We start from the raw sequence: 17,500 nt of genomic DNA, 5'->3' as shown, positions 1-17,500 counted from the left end.
GAAAAACCAAGTAAAACCCTCGAGCGGGAGGATTCTCTGCGTGGTACTCACCAGCGTTGGACGAAGCTGGATCGGGACCTGAAATGTGGACAACATCGTTATCATCATCACCATGTTAGCCGTTGGCCCCCGGCGTTCTGCCGAGTGCCGTATTGAACGGGTATGGATCGGTGGCTTTATTTTAGAGGACATAGGAAGCGATTGATTAGGGATGACCTCACCATCTAGCAACATGACCCCCGCCGCGTCGGTGGCCGCCAGCAGAGACTGACCCCAGGAGTCGGCGCACACAATCTCATAGGGGAACGTGCTGCAGAATGACTGGGACTCCCACGGCTGCATCACGCACATACAAGCATAGAGGATTTCAGATCAGCTGTTTAATGAACATAATTAGAGTGAAATATGTCAAAGAGCTGCTCTCACCTCTTTCCTGCACAGGCCCGTGGTAACAAGGCTAGTCGGAGCATCTCCTCTCACGATGGTCTTCAGCTTCAGAGCCTAAAGATGAAACGTCAAATCAGATATTAAATTACTGCCAACTATGTACGCTTTGGTTCTCACATCCTTTATTAAAGTACAATAAAACCAATAAAACAAAGTAAAAGTACTCCAGTAAAGTCCTGCATTCCACATATAACGTAAGTACAGAAATATTATCAGTAAAATGTACTCAAAGTTTCGTAACTCATGCCATTACTACAGTTTTTAATATGGATGCAACAATGTGGCATTTTGCTGCTGAAGCTGGTTGAGTTGCAGCTAGTTTTAACTACTTCCTATCCAGTTATTGTTGGTATTTTAGTCCCAACGTCTCCCTCGGAAGGGGTCACATGATAAATTTGAGGAGTTGGTGAAATTAAAATTAAAAAAAGGCTACATACGTTTAATTAAATAGTAATATTAATAAACAACTTTAAATGAAACCATAAACACAAAAAGATATGAAATAATGTGACCATACAGGTTTCTCATATGCTTTTTAATGTCACATCTTAAAGTCACAAAAGTGAAAAGTAATATAATAATAGTAATATTATTAGTAATAGTAATATTTCCATCTGAAATGTCGAGGAGTAGTGGTATAAAGTAGCATACGATGGAGATAAGTAATGTACAAATACCTCAAAGCTGTATTTAAGAATAAATGATGTCACTTCAGGTCGCACATACTTAACTAAGTAACTGCTCACTGGTGTGCTGCATGTGATTCATGCGTTAAAATGCAGTACAAGAAGGACTGAAGTGGTTTCATCTTGCCCAATTATCCACCTTGTATGCAATTACTAATATTCAACCAGGCTGCTGTTGTTGATTCCTTGTTTCCACGCATATTTAGGCGCTTAGAAACTGTGACGACCGCTCGCAGAGGTGGAAAGGATCCCGACATCGGGAAAAAAAAAGGTGTCATCACACATTAAATAAAGGTCTAACTGCTGAGTGAGATTTCAACTGCAATACAGTTTGCTCGAGCAGCAACCATCGGATCAGATTGACAAATTTCCCCAATCCAAGCAGCACAGTCAAGAATTCTCTATTTACATATCTGCATAAACAGGCAATCTGGAGGAAATGAAATCAATAGCAACCAGCAGAACAATGGTTTGGCAGTGCAGTGTGGCTTCACCGTCTGCGAGAGAATATCCATAAAAAAACATCCTCTGATCTATTAGGACTCAGAACCAACATGAACACTGTGTGCATACTGTGCTTCCATACAGAGAGTCGGTTGAGTTGAGGACGCCTCGTCTCCACAAAACTGGATAATCAATGACTCGGCACGTCTACCTTCCTTTGTTTTCACGCTTTGCAGCACAATGTGTCGATGCCTCGGCTTTTTGTTTATGAGCAGAGAGAGCGACGGGAGTCGGAGAAACCAGGCAGAAAGACACAAACGCAGAGAAAGAACAAGGGTTTACAAAGGTGATAACAAACACGGGGAAACAACAGAGACGGGATTACGTTGGTTGCATAAACACGTATCTTAATTAACTAATTAAAAAAAAAAAAGAACAAAAAAAAAAAAAGGTGCAGCCTTTGCTCGCCTAATTTCTTCGAGCAGTGTGTTTTCTCTGCTGGAAAAGTGTGTTTTTGCATACTTGCAAAGAATACATCTAATATCTCACAGACAACAAAACATCCATTAAGCCAGAGGTCAGCGGGGTTCAGGACCACGGACAGCTCTCTGCACATTTCTCTTCTTTGTGTTTTCAGACTTCCTGTGTCATTACAGTTACGTCAGCACCCTCCACGGAGGTGCAATTATGATTTGATGATATGACTGCGGCTCGCAGACCCGTTTTATTTCACCGCGACCCTCTGCTGGAAGCAGGTGTCCAGCTCTGCTGTCTGTCAGGATTTACAGCTCTCCCGACTTTTTTACGACGGCATAAAGAGCCACGGATCCTCCTCACAAAAGAGAGAAGCATAGTGTTCTGCCACAGTTTCTCTATTTGGCTCATCATTGTGTCAAAATTGAAGAATGCACTCGCGCTGTGGAAGTAAGTGTCTGATGAAGGCTGAAAAACAAGGATTATACTTACGCTGAGAACTCCAAATTTCAATATATGTGATTATTGTTTTGAGGACAGACTTGGATGGAATATGAACCTGAATTACATGATTTATTCTGTTAAAAGATAATTTAAAATGTGAATATGGTTTTTGTTAATGTGTTTATACAATTATAATCCTGACGGGTTACATAATAGCATCTATGTTTACACGTAGTGTTTTTACAGTAGGTGTGTTTGTGTTTGTCCATGTTGGCTGTGTGTGTGTGTGTCTACCTGTGTGTGTGTGTGTATATCCTGGTGTCCGTGTATGTGCACAAGTGGGTGTTTCTGCCTTCTCGCTGCAGAGGTGGAAGGTGTTCGTGTGCATTTAAACCCTCACCTGTCCTATTCGGACAAACTCAGCCTGCCGTGCCTCCTCCTTCTTGCGCGCCGACTTCGGAGACTCGGGCAGCACGTCGCTGAAGGACCGCCGGTTCAACATGTTCTGGGGAGAAAAAGGAACCTAAACGTGGACCGATGCACACACACACACACACACACACACACGCACACACACACATGTGGGGGAAAAAGAAAGCAGAAAGTGGTCTTAGCTTAGAGACTGACCCACGCGGGGGGGTCGAGGACAGCAGCAGTGAAACACAGTGAGGAGGACGTCGAGAAAAACAAGAGAAATAAGAACAAAAGTGATGTGAGGAGGGAGAGCCCTGCTGGGAAAGTCAGCATTGCAGTATCCAGTCGGTGTGGTGCAGTATGCAGAGGCAGACCGAGGGGCTGCAGTGGATTACAGCAACACAACTCTCGCTGCCAGTGACTGAAGTGACAAGGAGGAGGCAGAAAAAAACAACATTTCCATCCAAAGAATGTGGCGTTGGCCGTACCTTGTGCAGGTCAGGCATGAGGTCTTGGTAGAGCGAGCGGATCAACATGTCAAGGGTCCGCTGACGCTTCTGGGCAAACGTCGGCGTCTCCAGTGTGGCTTTCTCTCCATTAATTACTGCAGGAGACGATGAGAGATGGGATTAGAAATGCATTTCGCCGGCCATATCCTGAACGCGGTTTTCTTGGCTTTGCGTTCTTACATTTGACTAATAAAAAGTCCCTGAATTCGTGGTGATCAGTAAACACGGGCGGAGACGGGAGAGGAGGTCCGAACAGCGGAACGCTCTCCTCTGAGAATATCTTCAACCTGTGACGGAGAGCAGATATGTGAAGCAACGACACTCGTTGAATCACTTGAATCACATGAATCAAAGCACTCACCTGTAACTGTCATTCTGGCTATTATACCTAACTAATGCAAAAATATCTGGGAGGTGACGTAAAGGAAAGATTTTTTATATCGGTGAGCAGAAGCTCTTCCCAATCACTTCATATTTTCCCTGACATCATCATCGGCGTGAAGGATACGGGTGAAGTGCGATCGGATCATAGACGGTTTGAAGGACGACGACGCGTCGTCCCCTTCCTGGAATACTATGGTAACAATGTCATTTCCGATGTGTCTCTTTCTCTCCACCTGTCGGGAGAGGACAGACCGAAGAGACACAAGATGAGGAGAGGAAAAAAAGCGGGGACAACTTAACCTCGGCACTCTAATTCACGTGAGACAGGAGTCGTCTTTAAACCTGGATTAATTGATTTTATGGTCACTTAAGGGCAGAGCAACAAACTGTCAAGACAACGCTGCTAAATAATCACCTTATAAAGTTGTTACGACGAGGTTTAAACATTGAGCAGACAGGGAGCAAAAATTTGCATTGGTGTGGTGTCTCTCATGATAGCTCGGTTGGTCCACACCAGCAGATTTTATAGCCTATAATTGGCAGCATTTAAAGTATGCCGATGTACCTATTAGCAGCTCCTTTTTGCAATAAACCCACGGATGTATAGAAAACTATGACTGCATTACTTTGATAGTGAAGGAAACTTAAAAACGTGACTATACTTAAGGAAGTTCTGCATCTTTTTTTCTATGATTTCCAGGCATATTTGGTAGTTTAATTGCAATGTACATCAGAGATAATGATGATGAGTTATTACTCCAACAAGGGTTATGATGTCCGATGCAAATCCATCATTTTACCACCAATTATTGCTGACCTTGTTGTTTTTACACGAGCCAAACTTAGTGGTTCAAACTTTATTCTGTGCTTTTTGACTTCAACGGCGACCTGTAGCATTCAGAAATGAAAGCGAATCAAAACCGTAAATCTGCGGACCGTAAAAATCAAAACAATGAGCTGAAAGGCGTTAAAGTGCTCGGTGGAGCCGAGGGCAAACTGTCGAGTTTGTTAATTAGTTTTCTGTAGAATCATCACGATGAGCGACGCCTTTCTCATTAAGTGAAGTCATTCATCATTTGACTGTGAACATCAAACATGAATTATCACAGCTTTTAAAGTTAATGAGTCTGCGTCACCGTGTTGATGAGGAAGGCTGCAATGTGTGTGTGTGTGTGTGTGTGTGTGTGTAAGAAGCTCTCATCACCATAAACTGATCATTTCAACTCTTTGATCTCAAAACTTCAGGTAGCATTTTTATTGATGCTCCCCCTAGGATGAACCGTTTCTGTTTTGGACACTGAGCCTTCATTTAAGGCCTCAATCAGACCCAAATGCAAACTTTGCACCCAAACGTTTCATTATCCAAGACCCTGCTGTTACATTCCCTCATGCTCCAAAGAGTACACATCATTTTGGTTTTTAAAACCAGCCTCTCTTCTGGCATCAGGGGTGAATTATAGACCGCAACTTCCCAAATCAAGCTCAAGTGTGACTCTGAGCTTCAGGTGTGAAATACAATCATATTCTTTCCCATGATGACAAGAGTTTCCGTCTCTCAAGTGGAGACGAGCGACAGACGCTGCTCGTTATTGACCGCCAGACTGTCTGTTTTTTTCTTTCTTAAGAAGAAATCCAATTATGTGTCAGGTCTGCTAAGCAGCGGCGCTTTTAAATCATCCTCACTAATATTGGCATAACAGAACGGAGCTCTACAGTAAAGCAATAACATCCTTTCGTCTCTTTTTCCTTCGCCATTTTTAACGTCCTAAACTATCGTTTTCTAATTAGCAGGAAACACAGAGTACATCTGGAGCGGATGGAATTGTCATTCGTTTCGGAGAATCTTCGATTTTAAATCATAACAATGAATAAGATCTGAACTAAATTTCATTCATTTCATCATCTGCTAATTGAGAATATTCCATTCTTGGTTGCCTTTGTGTGTGTGTGTGTGTGTGTGTGTGTGTGTGTGTGTGGCTCAAAATGACATAAACACACAGTTCCCCATGCAGACACCCACCTGCTGTTTGTTCTCTTTAGAGTAGGGTAGCATGGTGGACACGTGGAACATGAGCTCATGGCCCTGATACACTGTGTAGATGGACTTAATTCCTGTCGTGTCATCTGTAGACAGAAACAGAAGAATGAGAATAATAATATATTCCAGATCCTTTTTACCGTCACTGGGCAGATGTGAGCTCTTACTCTTGGTGTCCAGCCCTCCGCGGTAACCTGCCCATCCCTGCAGCGTAACGGAATCACCCAGCAGACTGAGGAATTTATCGAAACTCTCACTCCCCGTCTCTGAAACAAACACCGGGCGTTCGTAAAGACCTTCATGTGCTGCTGTTACATTCTGGTTTCATACGGGGGATAGTTTGACATTTCGGGGAAAAACCCACGTTTGCTCTCACATTTCTACACGAAATATGAAACGAAAACAAGGAATCACAAAACTACGACGGAGTATTAGGGCCAGACCAAAAGAAAAAAAAATATATTTTTTTAAATTACGAGAATAAAGTCATAATATTACGAGAATAAAGTTGTAACATTACGAGAAAAAAGTCATAATATTACGAGAAAAAAAGTCATAATATTAGGTCTACGCGAATAAAGTCGTAACATTACGAGCATACAGTCGTAACATTACGAGAATAAAGTCGTAATATTACGAGATAAAAGTCATAATATTACAAGAATAAAGTCAAAGTCGTTATCAAGATCTGACGTGACCAGCTCAACCAAACAGCAGCCTCAGTTGCAGTTGACCACTACCAGACAGCTCCTCTTCCACAAAAGAAGCAATTTCTTGTGGTTCTTTCTTCGAAACAGACACAGTCGTTTGCACAATCGCTTCAAAGTGATGATAATTTGATGCTGGTGTGCCAGAAGACTAAGTATTTCCTTATAACGACTTTATTCTCGTAATATTATGACTTTTTTCTCGTAATGTTACGATTTTATTCTCGTAGACCTAATATGACTTTTTTCTCGTAATATTATGACTTTTTTCTCGTAATGTTACGACTTTATTCTCGTAGACCTAATATTATGACTTTTTTCTCGTTATGTTACAACCTTATTCTCGTAATAAAAAAATAAAAAAAAGGCCGTCGTACAAAACAGCCAGCATCTTATATCTTGTGGCACAGTAAACGAATGTGAGAAGATGGTATCAACGTTTCTAACTCTTAGAGAGAAATACCCAAAGTGTCAAACTACCCCTTTATTAGGCGTGGACGGTGAATAAATAAGAGATTAGAGGGATTTACCATTGCTGAACATCTCGTCATCCGTTAGTTGTCCATCCTTGGCAAACAGGACACCAAATTTAAAGTTGACAGAACCCTACAGAAGTATAGCTGGGTTAAAATAATGAAATTATTGACAATTCATTTATATTTTTATGTGTAGCTTTTTTCCTCCCCTGCAGCTTTAAGACAATATCAAATATCCTTTTCCAAAATAGGATATGTGAAGGTGACTGGGAAGCGAAAACTAAAAAAAAGTGTTTCAAAGAAGCAGACTCTAACCTTGAAAACAAATCAATGAATAAGCTATACTGTACTGTGGGAGCGGTATCATCCCCATACCTCCTGTTCCTCCAACACCAGCAGATCCTGAGGAAAAGAGGACGTGACAATTACTATCCAGCCGGGAGGATGCATCACGCAGCTTAGATGCTGCTGACCGGGGATGAAATGTTGACTGGATCTCACCTTCTGAATCTCCGGGTTGAGGATCTCCCTGGGGCCTTTCTCAAACCTGTCCATGTTCATCGCGCTGGGAGGAAGGAGGAGTGGAGTAATGGGATGAAAAAAGGGGGATGTTTAGCATGGAGGGACGACAAATAGCCCAAAGGGTTGCACATGATACGGGGGAATTTCTCATGCCGCTTGTCCTTGGAGTTTGAGCTGCTCAGCCCGATGAATTCATAACGTACGACCTCCTGTTACATGCATCTTGTTATATCCTGCTATCTGTCACTCAAGAGAGCTGCCGTCGGAGGTGTCGCCAGGTTTGTCGTTTTCCGTGTGATTGGGATACTTTATATGATCATCAGCAGCAAACACATTCTCTGGTTCCAACCTCTGAGATGTGCTGTTTTATTTGTTGTTGTCATACATTACAGTTAACTGAGCATCGTTTTCGGACTAAAAAAGCAAGATAAACATCCCTCGAGCTCTGGAAAATCATTTTAAAAATCTAATTACATTTCACTTCTTCACTAGAGCTATGCAATAACTAAATAATTGTTAACTGGATGAATTTAAAGGCTCTGATTTGCCGTCAGTCACATCTGCATGAAAGCAGTGTAAACTCTCACATGTGAAGCGTGAATGAAGTGTGGGGTGTTGGAGCTCCAGGCTGCAGCGCTCACCTTAGGATGGACTTGACCGATAGTGTTTTTGTCGGGCTGTAGGGGAGGCTGATCTTCAGGGTGCCCTGAGCCACAAACAAGAACGACACAGATCTGGGATTACAAACTGATGAGTCGCATGTTTTTGCACGTACAAAAACTCTTGATTGAGCCGAGAGAGATTTCACAGAGTGAAATTCAAACCAGAGCAGTTCAAAGCAAACAAAGTTGTCCTGTTCAACAACAACAACAACAACAACAACATCCTGTACCGGTCAGGGTCTGACAGAAACAAGACAAATCAATGTGATCAGGCAGCGGAGGGGCACCACCTTAATCAGGTTGCAGATACGGCTGGAGGCCTAAATGAAATCCAAGCTATCTTCATGGAGCTGAGTCACCACACTACAAACACACAACAACTGACATGCATCTCACACACACACACCTAAACACACACACACACACCTAAACACACACCTAAACACACACGGTGGCTCAAAAGTGGAGAAGCACAGTCCCTCAAAATGCCACTTTTTTGCCGCCTAATATTACATTTTACGCAGCAAAAGTACCACCAGTAACCACTAACGAGGTACTCGTAGTTTACTTGTGTATTGAGTATAGTATTTGATGTCCCGTTCCACCTCCACCGTGGAAATGTTCCTCTTTTTACTCCATTTATGGGAGACTGAAACCGTGTGGGACTTCTCGGACGGTTTCATTTAGATAACGGTTGGAAGCCAAAGAGGTCACAGTATGTATCGTTTAATAATTAAGAATGAAAGAATGAAATAATGAAGAAAAGCCTGATGAATTGTTGTAGCAGAACTTTTTTTTTTTATACCCCATTAATAATCTGACAAACCACAAATTTATCTTTTGACCTTTTGGAGGAGGCCTGAACCCGACGGTAAAATACTACTTACACATATCGCAATTAACAGTCGAACAACGTTCCCGGCACGGCGGCTAGTTTTCCCCCTGCAGCACCACTTTCTTCACTTTTAATGCTGATAATATTCATACTTTTATTGATAGGTGACCCGTGGAGTTTGGTTATGTTTACGTTCAGAAAAAGGATCGTGTGTCCTTGAAGACGAACATAATGTATTGAGTGCATTCTTCCTCACAAAACAGCCGATTCTTACATCCCGCATTGTTTACATCTATGTTTACGAGATAGACTTCCCGCCTTTTTGCATGAGTGTGCAGAATATAAAGAAAAATGCACACATAAAAGGACTCCACGGGGGAACCTTTAAGCAGTTTGAATACAGGACTATTGCATCCGAGTCGTCGCTGTGAGGTGTGCCGACCAAACTCACCGTCTTTCTCCAGAGGATGGCTCTGTACTGAGGAACCCGCTGGTTGTTCTGGTCCGAGAGGACGACCGACAGGTAGAAGGGATTCTTCTCTGCATCCGTACCCACGTAGTTCTGGTGGACTGGAGACAGAGATCATACAGACACATCTATACAGCGACACAAAAAGAGTGATTGTGATTATTTCAAAACATTTAGGTATTCAACACTCTTCCATCCACTTGCTATCTTAGCCTGCCCTTTTGTCCTCCTTCCTATTTATTCTATTTTATTATTTTCTGTCTTCCTTTCTTTTATCTCCCCTCCTCCCTCAAGGGAACAGACAAAGATCTCTAGTCACACATTCATGCGTCTGCTCCTCCGGTTGACAGGGTAACATCTTCTGGAAACAATGCCGAACAGACCTCCAAACCCAATTAGACACAGGATCTCTGGCTGCGTTGCCGTCCCTGTCTTTGTCCTCCTCTGAAGCTTTCTTCATTCCACAATTTAATTGTCCTTCTCTATTCATTTTTTTTTTTTAAACTCTTTATTCTTCATTAAACCATGTTTTTATGCTTCAGGTGAGCGATGACTTTGCAAGGTTGGGCCTCACTTTATATACTTTGTGTGAGAAGAAAGCAAATCACAATCAAATCAGGGAAATCCAGGGGGGAAACAAACAAGGTCAAACCCCTTTATTCTGAAGTAATCATTGAGAGATTTGTGAATTTAAGTCTTTGTAACGGACGCTTCATTAGACAGGAAGCGCTTGCGATAGAATAATTGGCCTACGGTTCATAATGTGTGGTGTTGTATGAGGAAGTCAGCTCTGCTCAGGCTGTGAGACACAGATGGCTCAGCTGCTGTCCAAAACAGGGTCGAGCCAGCTTTCTGGAGACGTGGCTCGTTCTAAAACTGCCCATGCCCGTAACCGTGATTACACCCTCCAACTTTCCTTTAGAATGACCTCCATACATCCTTTATCTCAAGCTTCTGAGCTCAAGGCATTCCTCCTGACTCGAGTCACGGTGAGGAAAAACCCCGGACAACCATCTTTTGTTGCACAGGGTTAAAGGAGGGATGGCGAGATGATGATAAGGTCAGAAAGGCGAAGGAGCAGGTGACGTCTTGTAAATGACTCCCTCTGGGCGCCGGGCTCATTTCAGAAGCCGAAGCTCCGATCTTAATTGCGTTATCTGTCGGAGGCGAGCTTTGTCTGGTGGTGGTGGTGGCGAGGCGGTGTGCGTCTTCGAGGGCGGTGCGTGGGATTAGAATGTGTTTGAGACTCTCATTGGGGATATGGTTGGACGCTGGTATGTTTTGGCCTCGAATGAAGAGGAGGGCTGTGTGAGGACGAGGCTGACTTCATAAGATAAGAAGCGACCCGGGAGGAAATTGAGAGTGTGGTTTATTTCTGCGGCGTATTTCTCTCTCTTACCCCCATGTGTTTTTTTACACATAGGACAACAGAGCTGCACTGACCTTTTCCCAGAAAGTATTTAAAGAACCATCTGGTGTGGTACTCTGGGTTCTCCAGATGGACGTCGGTTCTCCTCCAGGTTCCCGGCGTGTAGTCCAAAGCCTGTTTGTAACACAAACACACACCACGTTGTCATCAGGATGGTCACAGCTTGAAGGCACAGCGGTGGGAGACGGTGACACAACGCTGCAGTAAAAGCTTACAATAGTTTGCAGCCAAAGCTTAGTGCACACGATGGGCTGTGGTCATTTAGTGAGTAGATTAGTCGACCAATCGGTGGCAGCATGAGTCTCTTTGTTGTGATTGCTTTTATTAAAATGGAAATAATCCGTACCAAGATGTAAGTGACATTAAAAAGCAAAAAAATGTATTTATTTATTTGTTCGGAACAAGTAAAGACAGAAAATAGGAATAAAAAAATAAAAAATAGTCAAACAATTAGACATTCCAAGCAATATTTGCAGAGCAATGAAAATCATAAATTAAAATTGTTTTTCTTTACAGTTCGGAAAGGAGTGAGAAGAAGAATAACTTATTTACTCTCACCCCTTCTCCGTAACCCTTCTTCCATATTAATAATGAATTAATTAATAATAATAATTAAATCATGATTAAAAAACGAGAACAAAGCGGTCATGTTTCTCTCATCTGGTAATTTGATGTTGAGGATGTAAGAAAGGAAGCTGGCTGTAAAAATGTGGTTAATCCGTAGAAAAATAGTAGAGCTGTAAGAAAACAATACAATACATTTGGGCATACTGTTGATATAATAAGACAGCTTTCATATATAATATATCGTATAACATGTCCTCTCGCATTTATTTTTTCAGATAAAAAGATTTAAAAAAATGGAATTTCACATCCCTTCCCATTAGCTGACTTTAATAAGCAACTCAATAGCACTGTGGTGTTGTATTAGCAGGCAGATGTAAGCTAGCAGCTAAGTATGCTAACACTCGTTCCCATGACTACGTTGAGTGTAATAGTTCCAGCAGGTGATGCCTAGTAAAACCAAAAAGTGATTTTTTTTTTGGCGGATTAACCAAACAAGATAATGTGTTAGTGCCATTTCTAAGCTAAGCTACACTAAGCTAAGCTAAGCTAAGCTAAGCTAGTAAGACATCCCCTGGCTGTAGGTTGTTATTTAGCAGGCAGACATGGGAGTAATGTGAATCTAAGTCACCCAACATCTATACCTTTAAGTTACTGTAAATACATTAAGTGTCCTTTAATATTTAATTATTCTTCTGTAGATGTCTGAGCATCACCTTTTCTTTAGGGCAACCCCAGAAAATGACCATAATTACAGATAATTTGCCCATTCACTGAGGATAGTGGGAGCAGTATGTAAGGCTGAGTGGAAGGGGGGGGGGCAAAAGTGTATTATATGGTATTGACCTCATCCAACGAGCCATTCTCCACCCTGAAGCGCCCTGCCCTCTGTATGGCCCCATCTGCGTCACTGGAAATTAGCTGAGAGGGAGACAGGGAGACAGACACAGAGAGGGGGGGGAGACAGGTTTAAAATTAGACTTGTGTGACAAACCGTGACTTGTTGCAGACAGTAATAAGCAGGTCATAAATACATTCGGAATAAAAAGGGGAAGCGGCGTCGGACGCATCGCCTCCATGTGACCGCGGCGGCCTGAGAAACGTGGGAAACGTGACCCGTCCTCAGCGTCGTCCCCCGTGTTTCCCCCTCGTCTCTCCACGCTTCTTAACCCGTCGGTAATTACTCCAGTCTTTGCAATGATTGCCTTCGCTGTTAAAAAAATAACAGTTTTCATGCTGTATTTTTCCCCTCTTTCTTTCTTACTTATCGCCTCAATTATCCGTCTCTTGCTGACTCACTCAGACATTACGGGAGCGAATGGGGACATTTAATTATCCTGGAAGAGTGAGAACAGAACATGTCCTCTCTATATACATACAAACTGTACTTTTACTGGCCCACACTCCATACACTCTACTCTGATTCAGCATTACCAATGGAAACCATCGCAGAAGAGTCATTATAGCTATATAATAATGTTTTTTGTGTGTGTGTTCTCAGACCTGTGACGCTGGAGCCAATAATGCCATCTTTATCTGATCTTGGTGTGACTAAAGTAAAACGCTGTTACATATATTATTATAGATAATCATGTTACAGGTGAGACCGAGAGCTCAGCATTAGCAATGAGCGATTTGCCGCCTGATTCTCATCCATGTGGACACCTAAACCTCCCATCTTCAATCTATTCCTCTCCACGTCCTCTTTTCCTTTTTATCCCCCCCCCATCACCGAATTACATTTTGTTGCCAGGCAACGGACCGCAGTCTCTCCTCCCTCTGCGTCTTTACCCTCTGCTCTTTGACCGCCTCGGCTGTCGTGCTTTATGTTTGCGGCCCCTTGGCCGATAGAGGTCTCTGCTCTGCCCACATGTATATTTAAAAAAAAGGAGAGTTGGCATCCCTCTGCATACGCTGTGACACGTCCAGATGGCCCGAAACGTTCAGGAGGAGCCGAGCAAGAAGAGGATGAAGAGGAAGTTTCCCTCGGAGACAGGGGCTGAAGATGGAACGCCACTAAATGTAACTGACCTTTTACACACAGGCGCCGTAAATATCAGGCAGGAACATTTTCACGGCTGCTTAATCCGCAGATTATTGTCTCGATTAATAGGGTAGATGATAAAATACAGAGAAATATCCATCCCGTTGAGCCTTCCCTCCTAGGTGAGATCTTCAAATGTTTCTTTTCGTCCAACCAACCCTCCAAAAGCAGGACATCTTTATATTCGAGAGGCTGGAAAACGTCTATTTTTCTGTCATTTTGATTTGAAAAAATGATGTAAACGATTAGTCGCTCATCAAAACAGGAGAGAGAGAGAGTGCAAACCACTTTCCCATGGACGCAAAATCAATATTTAAGCCTTCGCCGATGAATGTGTTTACACGCTGCACACGTGTGCTCCGATAGAAACCAGGACACCGCGGCATGTAAACATGTCATCCACAGCTCCGACCCAAGTTACGTAGTATTCCGTCAGCAAAACTGAAAACACGATGGCAAATAACCATCGTTATTATACGACACTACGATGTAAGAGCATTCAGAACGTTCCTTCTGAATAAAATCATAAATAACCATCACGCTGACTTAAGTGTTCATACCAATCACGTGGAATTACAGTCAACTTCTGTATACTTTCAAATAAGATAACACATTTTTCAATAATTGTACACCAAAATAAATGGGCTTTCTACATCATCTAAAATGATTAAACTTAAAATACTTCAGATGTGAACGGCCGACTAAAGTTGTCGTGCATCATCCATGTTTTAAAAGTGGGTTTATTGCTTTTATGTAACAAACGAGCGCTGCAAAGAGCAATTATGTTTGTTTTTTTTATCAGTTAATCTGCCAATTATTTACTCTGCATGCCGTCAGAAAAAGTTAATAATGGCAATGAGAAGGGTATATCTTCAAATTGCTTGTTTTGTGTGACATAAAGCTCAACATTTGGCTATCATATAAGACAAATCATCACAAGTTGAATTTCCCTCAGGATCAATAAAGCTGGAACCAGATAAAAAAAACTGGCATTTTTGTTTGAAAAATGATTTTACGATTAATTTACTGTCAAAATACTTGCCATTTCTCTTTCTGTCAATCGACTAACTGATTCACTGATTAATCGTTTCTATTAAATATGATTATTTTATCATAATCATATTAATATGACATCGATTTCACCCACCAGAGTAAAAACACTGGCTGCATTTCCTCCCCATGGTATATATATATAAGGAGATACTACAATCCTGCCAGGCACGTTTGCTGCAGGTGTGAAGCTCTGATAAACGACAGAGAGCTTTCTGTGCAATAATATATATATATATATTTATATTGCCTTCCCTCCTTTTTTCGTATGCATATTAATAGGCCCCAAAATAACAATATCCGGCATGCTTTCCCGGTGCGGTGGTATGTGCCAGCGTTTATGTGTGAGTGAATGAGTTTCCACGCTACAGGCCTCTATCTCCCTGCGTGTCTCTCTCGCCTCCTGCAACATTAACCGTCCAATCGCAGGATAATGGAGGGGAAACCAATGCAGCGTTCAACACAGCAATGCGCCGCCTCCATGTGAACAGAGGGGGGAGAATCTGTGACATTCTGTGTTAAATGTGAGTTTAGGTAGGTGTGTGTGTGTGTGTGTGTGTGTGTGTGTGTGTGTGTGTGTGTGTGTGTGTGAAAAGGCTTTTTCTTGCTGTTTTTAGGTGAAAGAAGGAAAAATTGCAGGAGAGAGGAGCCATTAAGTGCTCCAGGGAGTCCGCATGTGCGTCTATGTGCACACTCATGCATGCATCGAGCAGCCACTGCTTTTAAAAAAAAAAAATCATACAACAGAAGAGTGGCAAAGAAGGGGAAAAAAACGAAGCTGCACTCCAACGATTCCCCAGTGGGCCGGAGGGAGAGAGAGGGGGCAGCCCGTTCTGCTGCTACGCTTTAACAAACAACCCATAAAACACCTCACTTCTGCCGGGGAGCAACAGCCGAGGGTTTAGGGGCAGGGAGAAAAGAGAAGGGGCATCTAACACACACACACACACACATATATATATATATATATAGAGAGAGAGAGAGAGGGGGGGGCAGAATGAAGGATGAGGTCGCTGGGGAAGAGAGAGGAAAGAGCGATGTGTAATGATAACAAAAAAGCCGAATGATAAAAGAATAATAGAGGCCCTCTGCGATGCGTAACCCCGTCGGAAAAGCTTTCCTGCTTTTAACTCACACACACACACACACACACCCTCTTATACACACACTTAAACAGCTTCCATTTTAGGGCATGACTTGAACATTCCACAAACACAATCGAGCTCAAGGCGTACTCAAAGCGCTTCTGATTTCCCCAAGGACCACGGGACAAAAGAGCACTGCAGTGCAGAGAAAGAGGGATGCATGTGTGTGTGTGTGTGTGTGTGTGTGTGTGTGTGTGTGTGTGTGTGTTGTGGTATTAAAATCAATACTTTTGTGACTGCCGATAGATAATTGATCTCATCAGTGGGTCTGTTCATGCACGCTCACAATCTCTACCAGGGAGGCGGAGAACGCTGGAGCGTCGGCGGGAAGAGCGGGAGAGGAAGTGCAGCAGGGGGGGGGGGGGGGGGGGGGTGATGAAGAGAGGCAGGTGCAGTCTGAGGGAAGGATGAGAAAATTAGGGGGGAGATGAAAAGAGGCAGAAAGGAAGAAGATGAAGAAAAGAGAAAGAAGACAAAGAAGAAGATGAAGAAGAAGACGAAGAAAAGACAAAGATGAAGACAAAGATGAAGAAAACGAATAATAAGAAGACGAAGAATAAGAAGCAAAGAAGATGATGAAGAAGTAGAGGAAGATGAAGATGAAGATGATGAAGTCTGAGCTGTGTGTCTCCGTGTGTCACACAGACAGTCAGACAGTTGAGAGTTAAAAATACGACAGCGGCTGCATTTAGAGGAGGAAGTGAAACGTGGCGACTGAAATCCTGAAGTGTGGTGAACAAATATCAAAAACGGACCTTTATTTCTCTACAGTGCTTCGTTCATCTTTTCGTATCGTTTCAAGACCTCTTGCAGGACGTCAACCCTAAAAAAGAACAACAATTATCTCAACCTACTAACAAATATTGACTGTGCAGTGGAAGCCTGACTCATCCGTCCCACAGAAGTCCATTGTGGTTTCACTGTATTTATTTTTACTTTGGCGAACAAACTATATCTTTGAATACACAGAGGATGCTTGTTGGTGGGCTTGACTAAGGAAACTAAGGAATACATCCGTACATATCTTTTAAATTATTAATGAATGTTGTTTTCCAACAGGCGACATCGCTGCTCTCGTGTTATTTCTCTTCTCTGCGATCAAACAACCTCTACATGCATGCAGAAAGCCTCTCTCATGTCGACTCCTGCTGCTGACGATGTATAATGCATGATGACATGAAAAAGCAACCAGTGAAGGAGCAGAAATTAAGGAGGTGAAAATTGTAAATCAAAGACAAACAACGTTGCGTCACCATGCCGGTTGCCACGTCGCCATCGACTGCACCTTATTAGCATCGACGCCGCCCGAGGCGTTAGACACATCAACAGCGCCGCGGCCGCTAATCGGCCCGTTTCTACGACGACGACACTGGTGGTGACTGATCTTTGTCGTTGTGCTGAAGGCATCGGGGGCCCACCCAATCAGCCCGGGGGCCACACAAGCATGGTGCAGCAGCTTTAAGGGCCCCTCAGGAGTGGGCATGATGCTGCAGTGAAGCCATCACAAGTGGCAGCCATGCATCAGCTGCTTTAATTGGCTATTAGTTATGAATCAAATGAAATGGGAGCGGGAGGATGGAGAGAGACAAAGACGGAGGGAGAGAATCGTTTCATGCTCCGAAACCGTATTCGACCTCTTTAGGACAGAGGGACACCCAAAGACAATGAATGCTGGACATTAGTTCCATTCAAGGATGCAACATTTATTTATTTTGCATCACTTTGTTTTTGCGAAACTTGGGTTATGTTTTGGCGAG

The 17,500-nt window shown here is 42.8% G+C and overlaps 1 protein-coding gene across 4 annotated transcripts in view; it reads right to left on the bottom strand.

Annotated features, from left to right (window-relative positions):
* Positions 1-17,500, bottom strand: part of garnl3 (GTPase activating Rap/RanGAP domain like 3) — a 54,298-nt gene that overhangs the window by 13,436 nt on the left and 23,362 nt on the right. For 2 of the 4 annotated variants that reach the window (XM_084035736.1, XM_084035734.1), the window contains exons 3-19: positions 12,351-12,425; positions 10,955-11,054; positions 9,494-9,612; positions 8,187-8,251; positions 7,525-7,588; positions 7,399-7,425; positions 7,078-7,153; positions 6,008-6,106; positions 5,823-5,926; positions 3,927-4,035; positions 3,780-3,825; positions 3,599-3,705; positions 3,398-3,513; positions 2,896-3,000; positions 427-501; positions 222-336; positions 52-78 (exon numbers count right to left, since the gene is read on the bottom strand). In XM_084035736.1, coding sequence (XP_083891862.1) covers positions 52-78; positions 222-336; positions 427-501; positions 2,896-3,000; positions 3,398-3,513; positions 3,599-3,705; positions 3,780-3,825; positions 3,927-4,035; positions 5,823-5,926; positions 6,008-6,106; positions 7,078-7,153; positions 7,399-7,425; positions 7,525-7,588; positions 8,187-8,251; positions 9,494-9,612; positions 10,955-11,054; positions 12,351-12,425 — 1,429 coding nt within the window. Of the gene's footprint in view, positions 1-51; positions 79-221; positions 337-426; positions 502-2,895; positions 3,019-3,397; positions 3,514-3,598; positions 3,706-3,779; positions 3,826-3,926; positions 4,036-5,822; positions 5,927-6,007; positions 6,107-7,077; positions 7,154-7,398; positions 7,426-7,524; positions 7,589-8,186; positions 8,252-9,493; positions 9,613-10,954; positions 11,055-12,350; positions 12,426-17,500 lie in introns of all 4 variants that reach the window. The other 2 variants (XM_084035735.1, XM_084035733.1) reach the window with 1 other exon arrangement.

The sequence above is a fragment of the Eutrigla gurnardus genome (genome assembly GCF_963514095.1).
Source record: "Eutrigla gurnardus genome assembly, chromosome: 19".
Classification (NCBI taxonomy): domain Eukaryota; kingdom Metazoa; phylum Chordata; class Actinopteri; order Perciformes; family Triglidae; genus Eutrigla; species Eutrigla gurnardus.
This window is presented reverse-complemented; position numbering and strand designations above follow the sequence as displayed.